This window comes from Bubalus kerabau, chromosome 4, assembly GCF_029407905.1.
Source record: "Bubalus kerabau isolate K-KA32 ecotype Philippines breed swamp buffalo chromosome 4, PCC_UOA_SB_1v2, whole genome shotgun sequence".
In the NCBI taxonomy this organism is placed as follows: domain Eukaryota; kingdom Metazoa; phylum Chordata; class Mammalia; order Artiodactyla; family Bovidae; genus Bubalus; species Bubalus kerabau.
The window spans coordinates 56,785,136-56,806,911 of record NC_073627.1 but is presented as its reverse complement, the minus strand read 5'-3'; the positions used below and the strand labels follow the sequence as shown (position 1 = coordinate 56,806,911).

The 21,776-nt window shown below is 46.7% G+C and overlaps 1 protein-coding gene across 1 annotated transcript in view; it reads right to left on the bottom strand.

The window, feature by feature from the left end:
- Window positions 1–5,220: 5,220 nt before the first annotated feature.
- TRIM25 (tripartite motif containing 25) overlaps window positions 5,221–21,776 on the bottom strand; it is a 32,584-nt gene continuing 16,028 nt past the window's right edge. The window contains exons 6-9 of the mRNA XM_055577561.1: window positions 20,814–20,840; window positions 20,383–20,460; window positions 20,206–20,304; window positions 5,221–18,383 (exon numbers count right to left, since the gene is read on the bottom strand). Coding sequence (XP_055433536.1) covers window positions 17,854–18,383; window positions 20,206–20,304; window positions 20,383–20,460; window positions 20,814–20,840 — 734 coding nt within the window. The 3' untranslated portion in view covers window positions 5,221–17,853. The remainder of the gene's footprint in view (window positions 18,384–20,205; window positions 20,305–20,382; window positions 20,461–20,813; window positions 20,841–21,776) is intronic.

Below are 21,776 nucleotides of genomic sequence, written 5' to 3'. Positions count from 1 at the left end.
GGGAAAAGATCAGTAGGAAAAGCAAAGGAATAAATGTAGAAAAGGTAATAATAAGTTTAAAAAATTGAAAATTTAAATTTAAAAAAAGAGAAAATAAAGAAAGAAGGAAAAAAAAAAAAGGAAAACTCCCCAGAACTGCAAAAGCCCAACATAGAGGCAGAGTTTATAACAACAATAAAAAGTGTGACTGAGGGAAAAAAAAAACCTCAGAAGCTTAATTAGATTTCATAGTGCCAATAAAATCAACAACTACAACAGAGGGAGAAAAAGGAGTGGGGGGTGGTGGAGAGAGGAAAATCCAGAAGAATCTACAGAACAAGTCAAAACATAAGAATAATAAATGTTTTAAGAGACCTTTCCCTCACTAGGTGTCACAGGCCACCTCACCTCCCTAGGATGCCCTCTAGCACTGTGCTGATCTCTGGACCCGCTGGGACGGCAGCTCAGATCCTAACCTGGTCCTACTCCTGTGTGTTCTTGCCTCCAATGTCCACAGCGTCAGAACTAGTGCGTTTTCTTTGGTGGCTGCTCTCAATGTCCTTTTATATATTCCATAGACACAGTCTGCCTAGTTGATCATGTGGATTTAATCTACAGCTTGTACAGCTGGTGGGAAGGTTTTGGGTCTTCATCCTTTGTCACACTGCCTCTGGGCTTCAATTGTGGTTTTATTTCCACCTCTGCACGGGGGTCGTCCACTGGGGTTTGCTCCAGAGGCTGCCCTGGAGGGCTTGGGTCTGCCCCTGTGAAGGCCAGGTGTGGAGGTGGTGCAGCTGCTTGGGTCACAGGGGTCCCGGCAGCACCAGGTACTCAGGGGTGTTGGCTGCTAGGGCAGCAGGAAATACAGTGCTCTAGAAGGGTATGGCAACCAGTATTGGCCCACATGCTCCTGTATTCTTGCCTGGAGAACCCCCCGACAGAGAAGCCTGGCAGGCCAGTCTACAGGGTCGCAAAGAGTCGGACACGACTGAAGCGACCCTGTGCGTGTAAACGTAAGACGTATTTTGCCTGTGGCAGCTCTACCCCAGTAAGGGTGAGTGTGAAGGTGGCGCATCTGCTTGGCTTGCGAGGACCCTGGAGTGCCAGGTGTGCAGGGACACACACTGCCTCCGCCCCAGGAGCTACGGCCCTATCAGAGTCTTTTTCGAGCCTCTTGTAGCTGGGGATCAGAAGGTCTCTTTGGCCACTCTTTCTCTGTAGCTCCACCCACTCAGGCTCTTAGAGGGCTCCCTTGCCTGGGGTCCTTCTCTGTTGTTCGGTGCATCAGGCACACAGAGGGGGCCCCCCTGGCTGGGGTCCTCATAGATCAGTGCATCACGCACTAAAGAGGCACCCTCTGTGCGGCCCTACTCTGTAGTTCAGTGCATCAGGCGATTGATGGGCCAGCCTCTCCATCGTTCAGCTGCCCATGCTGGCCTTGGGGGAGAGAGAGGCTGTGGTGAAGGCTCCACCCCCTACGCATGACTCAGCAGTATCGCCTTGCTTCCATGGCTCCCTGGCTCCCTACGCATGACTCAGCAGTATCGCCTTGCTTCCATGGCTCCCTGGCTTTCCTCCACAGGCATTTCCCACCACAGTCTCCTCCCTCACACCCCCTTGATCCATCTCTCCAGTCAACAGCAGTGCTCATCCCCGGATTGCTCCACAATCCCCCCAAACTCCAGCTCCCAGCCACTGCGCCTTCCAGGGGACCTGTGTCCCTGTCCGGGGTCTGTATGGCTGTGGCAAGGACTCTCTGTATCTCATTCCATTTAGGCCACCACAGATCAGCTGTTTCACTCTCAATCTTAACTGTTTCTCCTCTGACTCAAGACAATCGCCCAGATGTGGGGATGGGACCCCTGCTTTCGTTCCCCTACCCTCAAGGGACAAGTCCAGTCCTACTAACACTCCTGTTTTTCCCCCGAGTTCCTTCATCCTACCGAGTTTTGCCTGATTCTATATATTATTTTCCACTGGTCAGGCACTCCTGCCCACTCTCAGCTGGTGTTCTCCATGCACTTCTGTATCTGAAGGTGTATTCCTGATGTATCTGTGGAGAGAAATGTACTCCACGTCCACCTACACCTCTGCCATCTTCCTTATTTTTTAAAAGTTGGACTTTCTGCTCATTGCCTCCAAAAGCAACATCCTAATATGTTTATAAAGTGTGGTGCATTATAAGGAACATAAGAACACAGTAAGCAGAAATAAATATCAGCAATGATGATGATGACGATGATGAAGAAAGAGGGTGAATTCTTGGAAATCAGAATACTCAGGTGAGAATAGCAAAAACTACGGACTTTGAGGAGAACACTCTACTTTAGGGGAGAGTGGCTAGGGAGAGTCAACAATGGACAAAGTGACAAATACCAGGAATGGAAAGAAGTGAAGCATAATGAAAGCCAAAGAGACGATATTACAGGTATCTCTCAATTTCTGGAAGTTCACATTACACTATTTTGCTTTTACAAAACACCCACCTTAGTCCCTGTTTTCAACAACTTGGAGACATCTGAAGACAATCTTCGTTCTTATCAAAAAAAGTAACTGCCATATTAATGTACTAATGTAGGACTTTTGTAAAATCAAAGTGATCTAACTGGAACTATTATTTTAACTTTTTATTTTATATGAGAGTATAACCAATTAACAATATTTAATAGTTTCAGGTGGACAGCAAAGGGACTCAGCAATACATATACACGTATCCATTCTCCCCTAAACTTCCCCACCCCACCCTCTCAACCAGGCTGTCACATAACGTCGAGCAGAGTTCCTTGTGCTATACAGTAAGTCCTTGTTGGTTATCCATTTTATGTATAGCAGTGTATACATGTCCATCCCAAACTCTGTAACTATCCCTTCCGCCCATCCTTCTCCAATGGCAACCATAAGCATTGCCAAATCTAAGCCTGTGAGTCTGTATCTTAACTGGAACTAATTGAAAGCTGGGGATACTCTTTACTTTATGCCATAATAGGTGTGCTCTACTTTTCACAGATATTAAGTGTTGGACCATAAAGAAGGCTGAGCGCTGAAGAATGGATGCTCTTGAACTGTGCTGCTGGAGAAGACTCTTAAAGAGTCCCTGGGACTGCAAGGAGATCCAACCAGTCCATCCTAAAGGAAATCAATCCTGAACATTCATTGGAAGGACTGATGCTGAAGCTGAAGCTCCAATACTTCGGCCACCTGATGTGAAGAACTGACTCATTGGAAAAGACCCTGATGCTGGGAAAGACTGAAGGAAGGAGGAGAAGGTGATGACGGAGGATGAGATGGTTGGATGGCATCACTGATTCAATGGACATGGATTTGAGCAACTCCGGGAGACAGTGAAGGACAGGGAGGCCTGGTGTGCTGCAGTCCATGGGGTCACAAAGAGTCAGACACAACTTAGTGACTGAACAACAAACAACAACTACTTTCAGATACAGGGGAAACCTCTATCAATGCCAAGGGATGATTCCACCATACAAATCCTGCAGATCCTCTTGCAGTCTTATCAGTGCAGACCTCAAAGGGGATAAATATGACATGCAAAAGCCCAGGTGGATGTCTGTGCTGATGCCCCCTAAGTTGTTCTTTTAGATCGATGATTCTCAAAGTACAGTTCCCAGATCAGCAACATCAGCAACACCAATGAACTTGCTTAGAAGTATAAATTCTCAAGTCAGAAACTCACAGATGGAGCCCAGGAATCTGTTGTTGCTGTTCAGTCTTTCAGTCATGTCTCTTTGTGACCCCATGGACTGCAGCACGCCAGACTTCCCTGTCCTTCACTATCTCCCAGAGCTTGCTCGAATTCATGTCCATTGAGTCAATGATGCCATCCAACTATCTCATCTTCTGTCACTTCCTTCTCCTCCGGCCCTCAATCTTTCCCAGCATCAGGGTCTTTTCCAATGAGTTGGCTCTTCGCATTAGTTAGTCAAAGATGGAGATTCAGCATCTGCATCAGTCCTTCCAGTGAATATTCAGGGTTGATTTCCTTCAATATTTACTGAGTTGATCTCCTTGCAGTCTAAGGGACTCTCAAAAGGCTTCTCCAACACCACAGTTCAAAATCATCAATTCTTCAGCACTCAGCCTTCTATAAGGTCCAACTCTCACATCAATACATGATTCCTGGAAAAACCATAGTTTTGACTATACAGATCTTTGTTATTAGCAAAGGGATGTCTTTGCTTTTTAATATGCTGTCTAGGTTTGTCATAGTTTTTCTTCCAAGGAGTAAGCATCTTTCCATTTCATCACTGCAGTCACCTTCCACAGTGATTTTGGAGCCCAAGAAAATAAAATCTAACACTGTTTCCATTTTCCCCCCATCCATTTGCCAAGAAGTGATGGGAGCAGATGCCATGATCTTCATTTTTTAAATGATGAGTTTTAAACCAGCTTTTTCACTCTCCTCTTTCACCTTCATCAAGAGGCTCTTTATTTCCTCTTCGCTTTCTGCCATTAGGATGATGTCATCTGCATATCCAAGGTTACTGGTATTTCTCCCTGCAATCTTGATTCCAGCTTGCGCTTCATCCAGCCCAGCATTTCTCAGGATGTACTCTGCCTATAAGTTAAATAAGCAGGGTGACAATATACAGTCTTGATGTACTCCTTTCCCAATTTTGAACCAGTTTGTTGTCCCATGTCAGTTCTGTTATTTCTTGACCTGCATACAGGTTTCTCAGGAGGCAGGTAAGGTAGTTCTGCAGTCCCATCTCTTTAAGAATTTTCCACAATTTATTGTGATCCACACATACAAAGACTTTAGCATAATCAATGAAGCAGAAGTAGATGTTTTTCTGGCATTCCCTTGGTTTTTCTATGGATGGATGTTGGCAATTTGATCTCTGGTTCCTCTGCCTTTTCTAAACCCAGCTTGTAGATCTAGATGTTCCCCAGCTCACATACTGCTGAAGCCTAGCTTGAAGGATTTTGAGCATTACCTTGCTAGCATGTGAAATGAGTGCAATTGTGCAGTAGTTTGAACATTCTTTGGCATTGCCTTTCTTTGGAATTGGAATGAAACTGACCTTTTCCAGTGCCGTGGCCACTGCTGAGTGTTCCAAATTTGCTGGCATGTTGACTGCAGCATTTTAACAGAATCATCTTTTAGGATTTGCAATAGCTCATCTGGAATTCCATCACTTCTACTACCTTTGTTTGTAGTAATGCTTTCTAAAGCCTACTTGACTTCACTCTAGAATGTCTGGCTCTAGGTGAGTAACCATATCATCATGGGGGTCCGGTTGATTCAGACCTTTTTTGTATAGTTCTGTGTAATCTTACTTCTTAATAGCTTCTGCTTCTGTTAGGTCCATACTGTTTCTGTCCTTTATTGTGCCCATCTTTGCATGAAATGTTCCCTTGGTATCTCTAATTTTCTTGAAGAGATCTCTCGTCTTTCCCATTCTATTATTTTCCTCTGTTTCTTTGCATTATTCACTTAAGCAGGCTTTCTTATCTCTCCTTGCTACTCTTTGGTACTTTGCATTCAGATGGGTATATCTTTCCTTTTCTCCTTTGCCTTTAGCTTCTCTTCTTTTCTCAGCTATTTGGAAGGCCTCCTCAGTCAATCATTTTGCCTTTTTGCAATTCTGTTTCTTGGGGGATGGTTTTGATCACCACCTCTTGTACAATGTTGATGAAATGGGAATCCAAGTTCTTGTTCATGAAGCTGAAGGATGAACTTTAAGAACACACAAACACTCAACGTAACAAGCCAATAGGATTTATTAAAGAGAAGGAAAGTACAAAACTCTCAGCATAGACACTGAGATGGGGTAAAGAGTCCCCCAAAGGTGGGACTTACAACAGTTTATATCTTTACCACTATTAATCTGTACATCTTTGATTGGCTCCTTTCCTTAAAACAGGTCATTTTTAACCAATCAGTTTAAAGGTCAACTTAATATCTCTATGGCTTTTCTTAATCCTTGGATTGAAGAAATGCCCCCTGGCCATTTTACAATGGAACAGAGGTATGGACTAAAGATTAGTGATCACCAGTTGTTTTTCCCTCAGGCATATGGAACAGAAGTTAATCACAGCCTTTCCCTGGATCTGAGTGCTGATAATTTATCAGACAAAGGACACATTCCAGGAATTCAGGACAAGGGGTACAGCTTTAGGTTAATGGTGTGAGATGTTTACTGAAAACAAGACTGAGGTCTCAGAGCCCTACACTGATGGCCTAGCAATTCCTACCTCATTACAGACCTCTGTCCATGGTTCTTCAGGCACTTAAGTCTACCAGATCTAATCTCTTCAATCTATCCCACTGTATAATCATAAGGGATTGAATTAGGTGATACCTGAATGGCCTTTCAACAGTACATGAACCATGAACTTCCAGATGTTCAAGCTGGATTTAGAAAAGGCAGAGGAAGCAGAGATCAAATTGCCAACATCTGTTACAGGATCATTGAAAAAGAGAGCTCCAGAAAAATATCTACTTTTGCTTTATTGACTATGCCAAAGCCTTTGACTACGTGGATCACAACAAACTGGAAAATTCTTAAAGAGGAATATCAGACCACCTGACCTGCCTCTTGAGAAACCTGTATGCAGGTCAGGAAGCAATGGTTAGAACTGGACATGAAACAACAGGCTGTATATTGTCACCTAGAGTACATCATGAGAAATGCTGGGCTGGAGGAAGCACAAGCTGGAATCAAGATTGCCGGGAGAAATATCAATAACCTCAGATATGCAGATGACACCACCCTTAGGCAGAAAGTGAAGAAGAACTAAAGAGCCTCTTGATGAAAGTGAAAGAGGAGAGTGAAAAAGTTGGCCTAAAGCTCAACATTCAGAAAACTAAGATCATGGCATCTGGTCCCATCACTTCATGGCAAATAGATGGGGAAACAGTGGAAACAGTGACAGACTTTATTTTTGGGGGCTCCAAAATCACTGCAGATGGTGACTGCAGCCATGAAATTAAAAGATGCCTACTCCTTGGAAGAAAAGTTAGGACAAACTTAGACAGCATATTAAAAAGCAGAGACATTACTTTGCCAACAAAGGTCCATCTAGTCAAAGCTATGGTTTTTCCAGTGGTCATGTATGGACGTGAGAGTTGGACCATAGACAATGCTGAGTGCCAAAGAATTGATGCTTTTGAACTGTGGTGTTGAAGAAGATTCTTCAGAGTCCCTTGGACTGCAAGGAGATCCAACCAGTCCATCCTAAAGGAGATCAGTCCTGGGTATTCATTGGAGGGACTGATGCTGAAGCTGGACCTCCAATACTTTGGCCACCTGATGCAAAGAACTGACTCATTGCAAAAGACCCTGATGCTGGGAAAGATTGAAGGCAGGAGGAGAAGGGGATACCAGAGGATGAGATGGTTGGATGGCATCACCAACTCAATGGACATGTATATGAGTAAACTCCAGGAGTTGATGATGGACAAGGAGGCCTGACGTGCTGCAGTCCATGGGGTCGCAAAGAGTCAGACAAGATTGAGTGACTGAACAGACTGACTGAATGGTCTAGCGGTTTTTCCTACTTTCTTCAACTTAAGTCTGAATTTGGCAATAAGGAGTTCATTATCTGAGCCACAGTCACCTCCAGATATTGTTTTTGCTGACTGTATAGAGCTTTGCTCTCCCCTTACCTTACTTTCTTTATAGTAGTTTTTCCTTAGGTAATACTTTGTGTATTATCTGTATACTCTGCTAGAGTGTAGGATCCATGAAAGCAGGGGTTTGGGGTTTGTTTGTTTTTTTCCATTGTGTCCCCAGCATGCGAACAATGCCTGGCACATAACAGGAACTCAAAAAATGCTCACGGAATAAGTCACCTGTCCATGAGGCCACTGTGGCAACAGGAGCATTGTTTCAAGGGGCTGGTGGGCCAGGGTTCCAGGTGAGGACGCACTAGTGAACCGGAGCCGTACCTGGGGGACAGTTGGGGACAGGCCAGGCCATATGGAGGTGACACAGCACGACCCTGTGGGGCCCTCCTGGGTGCAAGTCCTCTCTGTGTCCACTGTTCTTATTGGTAGGCAATAGGTTTCGTTCAGCCTCCTTAACCTTCCCTGAGTTCCAAAGGGCAGATTCAAACAGTTGCTAATCAGGGAAGGGAAGGAATATAGAAACAAAGGAGGAGCAGTCAATAAATAATAGTACAGCCTCAGGGCAGGGTCCTGATTCCTCCTGAAGAATACACATAACAGTATCTTTGAGTTCTTCTGCAGAAACAAAGGTCTCTACCAAGGTGGAGGACAGTAACTTCTCGATACCTTACCATCAACCAATCAGAAGAAAGTCATACCGCCTGCAGCCCTTACCCCAAAATTTGCCTATAAGAAAACCTTCTCCCAAACCATCAGGGACGTCAAGGTTTTCAAGCACAAGCCACCCATTCTCCTTTCTTGACACTGCCATAAACCTTTCTCTGGTCCAGACTGACGTTTCGGTTTATTTGGCTTCACTGTAACAGGGAAGAGCAAAATCTGACTCTGTGTTGGATCTGTTTCTCTGAGTTTTTTCTCATTGCTTTTGTTATTACAATCTCACATGATGGCCTGCCCCAGGAAATGTGCCCCTCTGTCTGAATGTTAAACTAAAGTGACTTTGTTTATCTCAGAGACAGACCATCTGACCCTGCCCACCCATGAAATAGCTACAGAAAAGAATAAATTAACACATCCCCTCCCTGATGCTGGTCAAGCCAGGAGATGTTTTGTAATATTAATTGCCATTTTACTTTACGTTCTTGTCTTCCTTTTTGTTCTATAAAAGAAGCTGGCATCCAGACCCCAATAAAATGGTTCCTGGGGGACCACTAGTCCTCCCTCTTCTTGGTCTGCCAGCTTCCCAAATACAGTTGTATTTCTTGCCTCAACACTTCATCTCATGATTTATTGGCCTGTTGTGCAGGGAGCAGAGCAAGCTTGGGCTCGGTAACATCACTGCATCAGGCACGTGTACTTGTGTTCAGTAACAGAGGAGCAGCTGTCCTACATGGAGCAGCTGAAGATGAACCGTGACCTGGGAGGCAGAGCCTTGTGTCAGGGGAAGCACACTGAGTGAAACCGCCCACCCTGGCCAGGCACCAGAGTAACCACTGAGAGAGCTGTTTTACGACAGGAGGAACACGGAACTAATAGGCCACCACCTATGGGAAGAGTTTGGGAAAGATCAAAAGGAGACACCACGTGTCCGACCACCTCCCAGAATCCTCCTCGCTGGCATCCATCTTGACTGAGCAATGCGTGCACCACCAGGGAGGGCTCTGAGTCAGAATGATTGGTCAGAGACAACCCGAAAACTAATCCCATCACCAGAAAACCCAAGACTGCAAGCCACAGTTCTCCTGGTTTCCCTTACCCTACTGCTCTCCACCCAGGTGCCTTTCCCAATAAAATCTCTTGCCTTGTCAGCACATGTGTCTCCTCAGACAATTCATTTCCGAGTGTTAGATAAGAGCCCACTTTCGGGCCCTGGAAGGAGTCCCCCTTCCTGCAACACTTGGGCTACAACAGATTTAGTAAGTTAGGGCAATTTTTCATTAAATATTGGTGCTTTGTTACAAAGTGTAGTGGCAGAGGACTTCCCTGGTGGTGCAGTGGATAAGAATCTGCCTGCCAATGCAGGGGCACAAGTTAGATCTCTAAACCAAGGAGATTCTGCATGCCAAGGAGCAACTAAGCCCATGTGCCAGAGCTACTGAGCCTGTGCTCTACAAGCCGCAACTATTAAGCTCCGTAACACGAGAAGCCACCGCAACGCGCAGCCCATGCACTGCAACGAAGAGCAGCCACCACTCACAGCAACTAGAGAAGGCCTATGCAAAGCAATGAGGACACAGCACAGTCAAAAATAAAGAAATAATTTTTTTTAAGAAAGAAATGTAATGGCATAATTGGCAGCATACATGCATGCTGAGTCGCTTCAGTCGTGTCCAACTCTGCAACCCCATGGACTGTAGCCTGCCAGGTTCCTCTGTCCATGGGATTCTCCAGGCAAGAAGACTGGAGTGGGTTGCCATGAGGCAGAGGGAAAAGGGAACGATTAAAAACACACAAGAGTAAAGATGACTGTAGAACAGAATTCCAACCTCTACTTTTCAATTTCTCTGAGTCTCCATCTTGCCATAAAATTAGGAATCATCACTTCTATGACTCTTTCTTTTCCTCATGGTAGCAACTGCTATTTCCTAAAAGTGTTCAAGAGTACCCAATACCACTGCAGTTTCTGATAATTGGCCACCTTTCAGAAAGGTGACGAAGGAAAGGCCACTGTGTGCCGTTGTTAGAATCCACTAAGCGAATCTGACTTGAGGCACATCAGCTAGACGTAAAGAATGAGTCATTATGAATCATTAAGGGTTAGAAATACAAAACAGAAACCACTCCACCTAACAGGTGGGGCTCCTATTTAATAGACCAAAGGGCTGCTCACAGAATAGCACAAAATTGTGCAGCAACCCACAACAGGAAAATAAATGCAGCGTTTTTGTTTACACTTCATAGAATTGTTTTGCGATGACGTTACTGGCATCTATTTCTGACCAAAGATAGTTGGCACTTCCTACACCATTAGAAAATTTAGACTTAGGTTTTAAAAAATAACTTTCCAAAAAGGGAACACAGCACAGATTGCATTCAGCCTTTTCTAAGTGTTGTATAAAGAGATGTCATTTCTTACAGATAAGCAATGACTGTTTTATAAAGTGGGAAGAAATTTTTGAGCTTTTTTTTTTTTAAGTAGTTTCTGTTAAAAAAAAAAAAAAACATTGATTTGGCATGGCATTTTAAGAATTTAGTTTTTGTGCTCTGAATAGGTGACACTATTCTTTTTATAACTTCAAGGGTTATTGTATCTGATAGTCCCAGTGGCATCAGAGGGTGATTGATAATCTAATATTATTCATGGATATTGGTATTAAAAGTCAAATGCCATTTGTATGTGGATCTTTTACACAAAGATGAATGTAAAGTTGCAAACTGAGTAATTATAAATATATATAAACGTTCCCTTATACTCAAAACAACAACAATATTTTCATAGAACAATACTAAATTATTACAGGTGTTGGCAAGCTGAAACCAGTAATGTAAGTGAAACAGGAAGGAAGGGGGCATGGCCTAACCTTTAAAAGAATGACATAGCCATTGAGTATGTGCTGAAAACTGGTTAGAACCAACTAGGTTCTGGTTGGCAGAATATATCACTTTCAGTGGACCTTGGGCCTCCTCATGTGTTCATCATAATAGCATGTGTTAAGTGATACTCTCACCAGCACCTTGTCAGTTTCGAGGCCAACCATCAAAGACCAAAAAGTGGGTGGTGGCCCAACTCCTGCAAATACCCACCCGTTCCTCAAAACAGTTGGAATAATCCTCCCACTTATTAGCCTATGAAATTACCCAGCCCATAAAAACTAACCATGCCATACTTTGAGGCTCTCTCTCACCTTCTAAGATGGCCCGCACACTGTGGTGTGTTTTTCTCTCTAAATAAATCCACTTCTTGCCGATCACTTGGTCCCTCACTTAATTCTTTCTGTGATGAGACATCAAGAACCTCAGATTCATTAAGCCCCGAGACCTCGTGTGATCTCAGTTAAAAGACTATGGGTTCAAGTCCCAGCCTGGGTTTTGGCCAGGTTAAAGTCCCAATATGAGTCACATGGTTTCATTTGTTTTCAAGAAGAAAGAAGTGACTCAGAGGATTATGACAGATTTTTTTCCCCAGAGATGACCACAGCGTTATTTCCCATTCTACATGCTCAATTACGTTAAATGTAAATGGTCTAAGCATATCAATTAAAAACAGACTGTCAGATCTGCAAGACCAAAATACACGCTGTCTATAAGAAATACACTTTAAATATGATGACACAGGTTAAAAGCAAAAGAATGAAAAATAGATATGTCACATTAACATTAATCAAAAGAAAATTAGACTGTCTCTATTAATATCACAAAAAGTGGCTTTTCAGAGCAAAAAATAGTAGCAGTGTAAAAAGGGTCAGTTCATAGAGAGGTCAAATCATCAACAGGACATCAAAATCCTAAGTATTTATACACTTAGTAAGGCAGCTTCAGGCAGACCCAGGTTCAATTCCTGGGTTGGAAAGATCCCCTGGAGACGGAAATGGCAACCCACTCCAGCATTCTTGCCTGGAGAATCCCACAGACAGAGGAGCCTGGCAGGCTCCTCCTGGGGTTCCAAGAGTCAGACATGACTGAGTGATTAAGCACAAGGCAACTTCAAATTACACAGAATGAAGACTGATAGGACTTCAAGGAAAGAGAGAGACATTCAAAGTTTTAGAGATTTTAACACCCTTCTCCCAGTGATTAATACAAGTAGACACAAATCAGTAAGAATACAAAAGACCTTGGAGAAGGCGATGGCACCCCACTCCAGTACTCTTGCCTGGAAAATCCCATGGATGGAGGAACCTGGTGGGCTGCAGTCCATGGGGTCGCTAAGAGTCAGACATGACTGAGCAACTTCACTTTCACTTTTCACTTTCATGCATTGGAGAAGGAAATGGCAACCCACTCCAGTGTTCTTGCCTGGAGAATCCCAAGGACGGGGGAGCCTGGTGGGCTGCCGTCTATGGAGTCGCACAGAGTTGGACACGACTGAAGTGACTTAGCAGCAGCATAAAAGACCTGGGATTTCCCTGGTGATCCAATGCCTAAGATTTCATGCTCCCAATGCAGGGGGCCTGAGTTCGATCCCTGGTCAGGGTACTAGATCCCACATGCCGCAACTAAGGTAAGAGCTCACATGCTGCAACTGAAAGACCCCACACGCCACAACCAAGACCCAGCACAGCCAAATAAAATTTTTTAAGAGTATAAAAGACCTGAACATTTATCAACCAACTTGACCAACTGACACAGAACCCTCCACCCAACAACAGCAGCATACACAGTATTTTCTTTTTTTTAAATTTATTGAAGTATAGTTGATCTACAATGTTATGCCAATCTCTGCTGCAAGCAAAGCGACTCAGTTATACAGCATATGAACATTCTTTTTTATTCTTCTCTATTAAGGTTTATCCCAGGATGTTGAATATAGTTCTCTGTGCTATATAGTAGGACCTTGTTGTCCATCCATCCATTCTATCATAGTGTGCATGTGCTAACCCCAAACTCCCAGCCCATCCCGTCCCCACAAGCCTGTCCTCTGTGTCCGTGAGTCTGTTTCTATTCTGCAGACAGGTTCATTTGTGCCATATTTTAGATCACACATATAAATTATGTCATACGGTATTTGTCTCTTTTTTACTTCACTTAGTGGGATCATCTCTAGTTGAACGCATGTTGCTGCAAATCGCATTTTTCATTTGTAACGACTGCGTAGTATCCCATCGCGCCACCTGTTCTTGTCCATCTCTCTGCCGATGAACTTTTAGGCTGTTTCCATGTCTTGGCTATTGTGAGCAGTGCTGCTATGAACACAGGGGTATGTGTATCTTTTTATAGTTTTATCCAGACACATGCCTAGGAGTGGGACTGCTGGGTCATACGGTAATTCTATAGTATTTTTAGTTTTCCCAGGAACCGCCCCGGGAGAAGGCAATGGCACCCCACTCCAGTACTGGAAAATCCCATGGACGGAGGAGCCTGGTAGGCTGCAGTCCATGGGGTCGCTAAGAGTCGGACACGACTGAGGGACTTCACTTTCACTTTTCACTTTGATGTACTAGAGAAGGAAATGGCAACCCACTCCAGTGTTCTTGCCTGGAGAATCCCAGGCATGGGGAAGCCTGGTGGGCTGCCATCTATGGGGTCGCTAAGAGTCAGGGATGACTGAGCGACTTCACTTTCACTTTTCACTTTCATGCATTGCAGAAGGAAATGGCAAGCCACTCCAGTGTTCTTGCCTAGAGAATCCCAGGGATGGGGGAGCCTGGTGGGCTGCTGTCTCTGGGGTCGCACAGAGTCGGACACGACTGAAGCGACTTAGCAGCAGTAGCAGGAACCACCCAACTGTTTTTCATTGTGACTGCACCAACTTATATTCCCACCAGCAGTGCAGGAGGGTTTCCTTTTCTCCACACCCACTGAAGCATTTGTTATTTATAGACTTTTTAAAGATGCTCATTCTGACTTGTGTGAGATGCTACCTCATTGTAGTTTTGATTTGCATTTCTCTAATAATTAGTGATGTTGAGCCTAGCATCTTTTCATGTGCATATCGACCATCTGTATGTCTTCTTGGGAGAACTACTTATTTAGGTCTTCTGCTCTTTTTAAATTGGATTGTTTTTTATTTTTGTTGTTCTTGTATGAGGTGTTGGTCTGTTTTGGAAACTAAGCCCTTATCTGTTGCATCATTTGCAAATATTTTCTCCCATTCCATAGGTGTCTTTGTTTTGCTTTCTTTATGGTTTCCTTTGCTGTGTACACGTTATTTTATTTATAATCTCATGGCTGGTCTCTCTGATGACCAGCCCCGATCCTGGATCATCTCACCTCTTAGCATAACCTCAGATGTGATCCAAGGGGCTGGTGAATAACAAGGACATTCCTATTGCTGAGGGCAATTCCAAGGATTTAGAATCTCCCCACCAGAAACAAGAGACAACAGCCAGTCAAGTTATTATACAACAACCTCAAATCCACACCTCAAACAACTCCCTCCCCTCTTCAAACAAAGATAAAATCTGGGCCCACTGCTGGCTAGTTTTGTTTCATTGTTTTTAAGTTTTTATTATAGGGATTTTCAAACAGAGACAACAGTAGAAGGAATAATATAGTAAACACTCATATTTCCACCACTGTTTCCTTGATTATTCAACTGTGGTTTATTTATCTTTTCACTCATAGCCCTCCCCTGCCTCCCTACCCTCATCCTCAGATCATCCTGAAGCAAAGCCCAGAAGGACATTTGGCTGAGAATTCACAGCAAGCTTCCTGAGAGGCTGCCCCACCCAAGCAGCCTCAACTAGGCTCCAGCTCTGCTGAAATCTAGCAGGCTCCAGCTCTGCTGAAACCTAGCAGGCAGCTGAGTGGGGGGCACCCAGAGGCCCTTGGGCACCTCATTTGCTGACTCCTGCATGACAGTTAAGGAACACTTTCTACACACACTGTAATGTGTGCAAGAACACCCAACACCGCTGTATTGCATTCAAAGCTTCTAAGGCACGCAAGCCAGCCTTGGTCCCGGTATTTCTCATGCCTTTCAAAGGAATAGTGTCTACAACACTGATAATGTCCTGAAGAATCAACGCATAAAAATACAAGCTCAAGAACACAGGCTTAAATACTCCTAATTAAAATCAATGCAGGGTCGGACAGAATAAGGTAAGAAATAATGTATCAGTATTATTTTATAGATCACAGACCCATCTCAGAATAATTAAAACAGGCAAACCAATCAACCAGTCTTTGAACAACAAAAACTTGACCCCGATCTTTGATTTATCATTGTCAGAGTGGTGGAGACAGTCCCTGCTACCTAGGTTGGGAGAACATTTGTATGTTTATCTGTGAAGTTCTGACCCTCCCCCAGGGTACCAGGGGGCATCTACAAGGTACCTCCTCCAAGACGGGATGGCAGGAGCAGTGAGTGGATCCATCCAACACCTGCCCATCTGACTTACTCTGCAAAATGGGAAGTCAAATGAATGCAAAGTTCCCCCAAGTCTAGGACTTGAGCACTGGGTACCAGCCCCGCAAGGCGAGAGGGGACATGAAGTCTCACCACTGGATACAGTATGGTTTGAGACAGCGAGGGTGTGCTCCTCAATTCACGTCTCCAAGGCACCCGCATAAGCCTCAACTTGGGTTACCTGCTTGCCTTTCATCATAAGAGGGGCTCAGGCTCCTCTGTCCTGAGCTGGACGATGCACTATCAGGGAAGCTCCCCCCTCCCCGCCCCCACTGCCTTCATTTCTAGAGGAGAGCCCAAGCAAGACCTGTGGTTTAATCTTGGGCACCCTCTTCAACCCAGCTGTTCCCCAAGCATGAACTGGCTCTGAACAAGGCTTTTGTTTCAGGAGATCAATGAAGGTGCTTTGAACCATCTCCAAAAGCAGAGAAGAATCACCAAAGAACTTTTCTTCCTAGTAGCAAAGGAAGAAAATCTTCAAACACCCACAGTTCAGCTATTGCAGGGGATCTTCCCTACAAAGATGAATTCTCTCCCAAGGAAGTAAAAGTTCGTGTTGGAAGGTGACACAGATCAACACTTCCATCAGGAACATCAAGTGCTCTGGGCCTAACTAGAATGCCCTGGGGATCCAGCACAAAACCAGAGATGACCTGACATAATATCAAACATCTATATGGAAAGGCCTGAGGTGCGTGTCTCCAGTGGTATGGTCCTTTTCAGACCATAAGGATTAAGGAGCCTGACTTCAGCTCACCTGCTGGGAAAGTCCAGAGCAGGACTCATTTCCTCACAAGCCGTTACATTTCTCCCACTTTGGGGATGAAAACTTATATCCTGACAATGTCAGGATGTAAGGAGCTCGGAAAATTCCAGCCATCGACTCCCTCCAGCCCTCAGTGGACTGAGGCTATTTCTGTTGCACAGAAACACTGCAGGAAAAATAGCCCCTTGTACTTGAGCCTGGCAGCTGGTTTCCTCCCTGGTTTCAGTCTTTCTGACCCTTCTCCTGGTCAATTCCTACATCTGCATTTGGCTCAAGCGAGGAAGAGAGTATAAAGGGTTCGGGCCTCTCTGACTCACAAGAGGACCAGCGCTGGGTTGAACAGGAATGTTGCTGCTTCCCGTGCATCTGCTAGCAGGCCCTTCTGGCCACAGGTAGGCACCCCAGCAGATGACTAGGGTGGTCCTGGAGGCAGCCGCACCGGGCCTGTCTTCGTGGCAGCAGGCTTAGCTAACCGATCAGCTCTGCTGGCCACGGTGGGGTCTCCACCAGCTAGGGCAGGGTCTCACGGTCCTGGAGGAAGGAGGCGAGCACTGAGGAGAGCCAGTCAGTAGCCGAGACGCTCTGATGAGAGCAAAACTGCCGACTGCTAACGCCCTCTTGCCTAAGGGGACTGCTGCTCCACAGCCTGCGTGACCGGAAGGTTCTGGGGCCGCAGTCAAAGCCAAGGCATCTGCGGCCTTTCATAATACACAGGAGTGGGTGGGGCTTCTGGCCACATGGGGACCGGGTCATGCTGACCCGGAATCACAAAGTCAACACAGGCTGATTCAGATTATGGTTTGAAACCTTAGACCAAAAGTGTTCCTGTTGGGACTCAACATTTTAAAACCGTGGATGGGGTGATGAGGTACAGGACAGAAAGAGACAACAGAGGGCGAAAAGGACATACTTCTTTGGGAAACTCCAGTCTGGGTGGAGACCTGCTGTGGGTCGCTTCCCTCGAGCACAGAAAATAATCCGAAGTCTAAGCATTCATCCCAACTCCCACGTGGAGGCAGTGGAAGGGAATGAAATTCACTGACTTTGGCTTTTTTTTTTTTAATCTACAGACCCGAATAGCTCTACAAAGAGTCATCAGAACTCCAAGATTTGAAGGCTACTTCGGAGAAGAAAGAAGCAGGCACCAGAGGCCTGAGGAATAACCCACAGTGGCTACAGATTATGTCCAGCAGAAAAGGGACGCTTGTGACTTTGCCTCCCCGGAGACCTGCCCAGCTGCCTGGAGATCTACCAGAACCGAGGTGGGGCATCCGGCCAGAGAGGCACCAGGAAGTGGGAGCCTTCCTCACCCACAAGGAAACACCCAGCCCATCCCTGGCCAACCCTGACCTCTCATCCCATCTGCCCAGCCTCCCACCCTCCGCAGCTCCTCTCCCATCCCTTTGGCCCTGGGGGACCTAGGGCAACTTCCCGGGGGTCCCACCTGCAGCACCCTCCCGGGGGGGACCAGGGGAAGCGCGCAGGCGGTCCGGCCGAGCATCCGTGGCCGGCCTACTTGGAGGAGCAGATGGAGAGCGTGGCACCCGTGGAGAAGAGCCAGAAGGCGGGGTACACGGCCTCAGTGAAGTCCACCTTGTACTTGTACAACAAGTGGACCTTGTCAGCCGCGGCGAAGAAGAGGACGAAGCCGTGATCGCAGTTGAGAAGCACCCCAACCCGCGTGGCCTTGGTGGAGGGCAGGGTTTTCTCCACATTGTTGTGCCAGGCGGAGATCTTGGTGTTGAACCACTCCACACACCAGGACGCGTTGTTGCGGCCAAGCCGGCTATCGGGGCCCTGCCGCTCCATGCTGCCGTAGCAGACACCCACCCCGCAGAAGTTGTTCTTCTGCAGCTCCACCTCCCAGTAATGAATCCCCTTCTTGTAGCAGTGCAGCCCCAGCACCTGCGAGCAGTATGTGAACCTCTGGGGATGCGGCCGGTAGTTCAGGGACGTGTCAGCCACGGACGCCACGGTGTAGTTCTCGGACAGGGCCACCTTGCTGTGGGCGGTGTTGTAGTCCAGGACGACTTTAACCACATCTAAGGAAGCATCAAGGAGTCAATCACGAGGAGCTCCAAGCGCTCTCACCTTTCATCCTTTCTCTGCTGCTAAGTCACTTTAGTCGTGTCCGACTCTGTGCGACCCCATGGACTGCAGCCTACTAGGCTTCTCCGTCCATGGGATTCTCCAGGCAAGAACACTGGAGTGGGTTGCCATTTTCTTCTCCAATGCATGAAAGTGGAAAGTGAAAGTGAAGTCGCTCAGTCGTGTCTGACTCTTAGCGACCCCATGGACTGCAGCCTACCAGGCTCCTCCGTCCATGGGATTTTCCGGGCAACAGTACTGGAGTGGGGTGCCATTGCCTTCTCCATAGCTGGTAGTATTTATTCATTTGTTCTACCCATCCATTCAACCACCCTTCCAGTCCATTCATTCTGTCCAGCTCGTCAGACATTTGTCCATCTCTCTAACCACCAATCAAGCCATCTGTGTGTCTATCAGTCACCCATCTGTCTGTCTATTCCTCCACCCAAAACCATTTACTGAGCCCCTGGCTTATGCCAGGCTCTATACAGGATGCACAACCATGAACCAGATGGTGCCTGGCCTCGTGGAGTTCCCACTCCCAGAAGTAAGGCAAGCGCATCAGTAATGACAACAGTGAAGACTCCATGCTCCACTAAAGGGCAGGCACCCTGGGGGAGGGACACAGCCATGGGGGTAATGGGCCAAGGGAGGGGAGAGCACAGAGGAACACTTACTTCACGGGTGGACTGGAATCTGAGCCAAGCAAAAGGGAGATGAGAAGAATTAAACAGGAGAGCAGAGGAGGGAGAAAGGCTACGCTGGACAGAGGAGACAGTGAAGGCAAGCATGGAGTCACAAGGATGACGGGCATGTGCTGGGAACAGGGAAGGCCGGGCAGCTGGGAACACAGAGGCCACAGCAAGAGAAGAGGGACCCCTGAAGCCACGAGTGGCGAGCCAAAGGGTCTCGACTTTAACTGGGGGCAGCGGGCAGCCAACTGAGGTCTGCCAAGCACAGCAATGACCTGAATAGAATCCTTGATTAGGACACAAGCCTGGCCTCCACCTCCTCCCTAGGACAAGCCCTCCCTGCCCTTCCACTCACGGAGGACCCTGGACCAATGATAGAGAGCGGGGCAGACAGGGAAAACCCTGCGCTTGAGAATTTGGGAAGCTAGAGACCAGGACTCTCTGCCACCCCCTGGCTCAGGGAAAGATACTTTGCACCTGGCCCTGGGCCTCCCCCAGGGCAAAATGAATGGCCTGGGAAAATGTCCTCTGAATGTCCTAAGTCCCTAGAACTCCTTTCCCCTGCTTAAACAGCTGTACTGCAGAGTGCAGGGGGCTCCACAGACATGTGGCTCAGCACCGCCCCCAGCAGCACGGCATCAGTCATGGGGGTTGGGGGCAGGGGAGGCCTTTCCCAGCCAGGAAGCTCCAGGGAGGCCGGCCCTGATAACCAGGTACCACTGTTCCAGCAACGGGTGAACCACGCCCACTGCACCAGAACCACGCCCACAGCTCCAGCAATGGGTGAACCACGCCTACTGAGCCAGAACCACGCCCACAGCACCAGCAAGGGGTGAACCACGCCCACAGCGGCTGTGGGGAAAGGAGGGCCAGAGCGTACTTTGCAGAGAGAGATTTCTGCAAGAAAGCATTAGCGGAGAGTGCTCCGTGGGTGAAGCTATGGGTGGCCCGAGGCCTGGCCTGGAGGAAGGAACTGCCACCACTTGCAGGCTGGAAGCCACAGAGGAGCAGTAAGGACACCCTCCAGGGGACAGGCTGACCACGCCAGACAGAGGCAAGGACAAGCAAGGCAGCAGATACTCACACTCCAGGAGCTCCTGCCTGGACTTGGTTAGGAAGTTCTCCAGCACCTTGGCGTTGAGAGATGCTGAGGTCGGCGGCACGGCAGGGGCTTTGGCTGCACCTGGAGGAAGAACAGAAAACCATTTGCTAAACAAATTCAGAGCAGGCATTCCACTGTCCACGGCCCACCAGAACTCACCGTCCTGGACAGTTAGTTTGGGATTCACTAAGTGTTCCAAGGATCCAAAGCTGAGAGGCTTGTTGAGTAAGGCAGAGCCTGGGATAAGGGAAGAGAGGTATGAGTTGGGGAAACAACAGAGTGACCTGATGGCCTGGAATCCCTCCCACACTATTTCTCAAGAGCTGCCTCCACAAACACACACCTGGACCACCAGGGTGACACAAGAGTCCAGACAGGGCAACATGCATCATACTGATCTCATGCATGTCCACTTACCCTCACCCCCAAGCCCAGACCCGGCGGCCAGCACAAGTCAAAGTCATGGAGCCCATGCCCATCTCAGACCCTCCCCCAACACACACCAGCCCACAGCTCAGCTTTCCTTGCTGGCATTTAGTTCTGCACTCGGGCACTCAAGGAACTAAAAGATGCAGAAATGCATAACTTACCAGGTTTCCTGGGCTTCTTCTCTTCTTCTGAAAAACAAAATTTTCAGAATTAAGATGTTTCAAAGCAGACACAACCATACTTTCAAACACCATAATAATAATCGCTATGTGAAGGTGACCCATACAAATAGAGCTAGTATGTTTTAAGTTGAAAAATATAAGGGGGTCAACAGGCAAATTAATCTACGGTCCTATATCATGGTTTTGGTGGGGAGGGGCTTATAAGGAGCATGAATGGATTTCCTGGTGAAATGGAAATCTTTATCCTGATTTGCGTAATGGTAACACAGATGTATCGGAGAAGGCAATGGCACCCCACTCCAGTACTCTTGCCTGGAAAATCCCATGGATGGAGCTTGGTGGGCTACAGTCCATGGGGTTGCTAAGAGTCAGACACAACTGAGCAATTTCACTTTCACTTTTTGCTTTCATGCACTGGAGAAGGAAATGGCAACCCACTCCAGTATTCTTGCCTGGAGAATCTCAGGGACAGGGGAGCCTGGTGGGCTACCCTCTATGGGGTCGCACAGAGTTGGACACGACTGAAGCAACTTAGCAGCAGCAGCAACACAGATGCATGCGTTTGTTAATCTAACTTTACTTTTAAGATCTGGACATTTTACTGTAGGTAAATCATATCTCCACAAAAGAAAAAATGCAAATACAAACACACACAAAAAACCCACATAGAAAACCAGCCAAAAAGAAAAAAAAATGTGCTTGCCAGATATCACAATAGTCTTTATAAAGTACCTGCAGTGTGTATCTATGGGGACTGAGTTTAGCTAAAACAACTATCCTCAAAGCACGTGCCCCAAGCTAGCAGTGCCAGCATCACCCGGGCAGCTGTAAGGAATGCAAAGGCCCGGGCCCCTCAGACCAGCTGAAACTAACAATCTGGGTTACGAGCCACTGGACTCTGATGCCTGCTCAAGTTTGGAGGGCCGGAAGATTTCGGGTCCA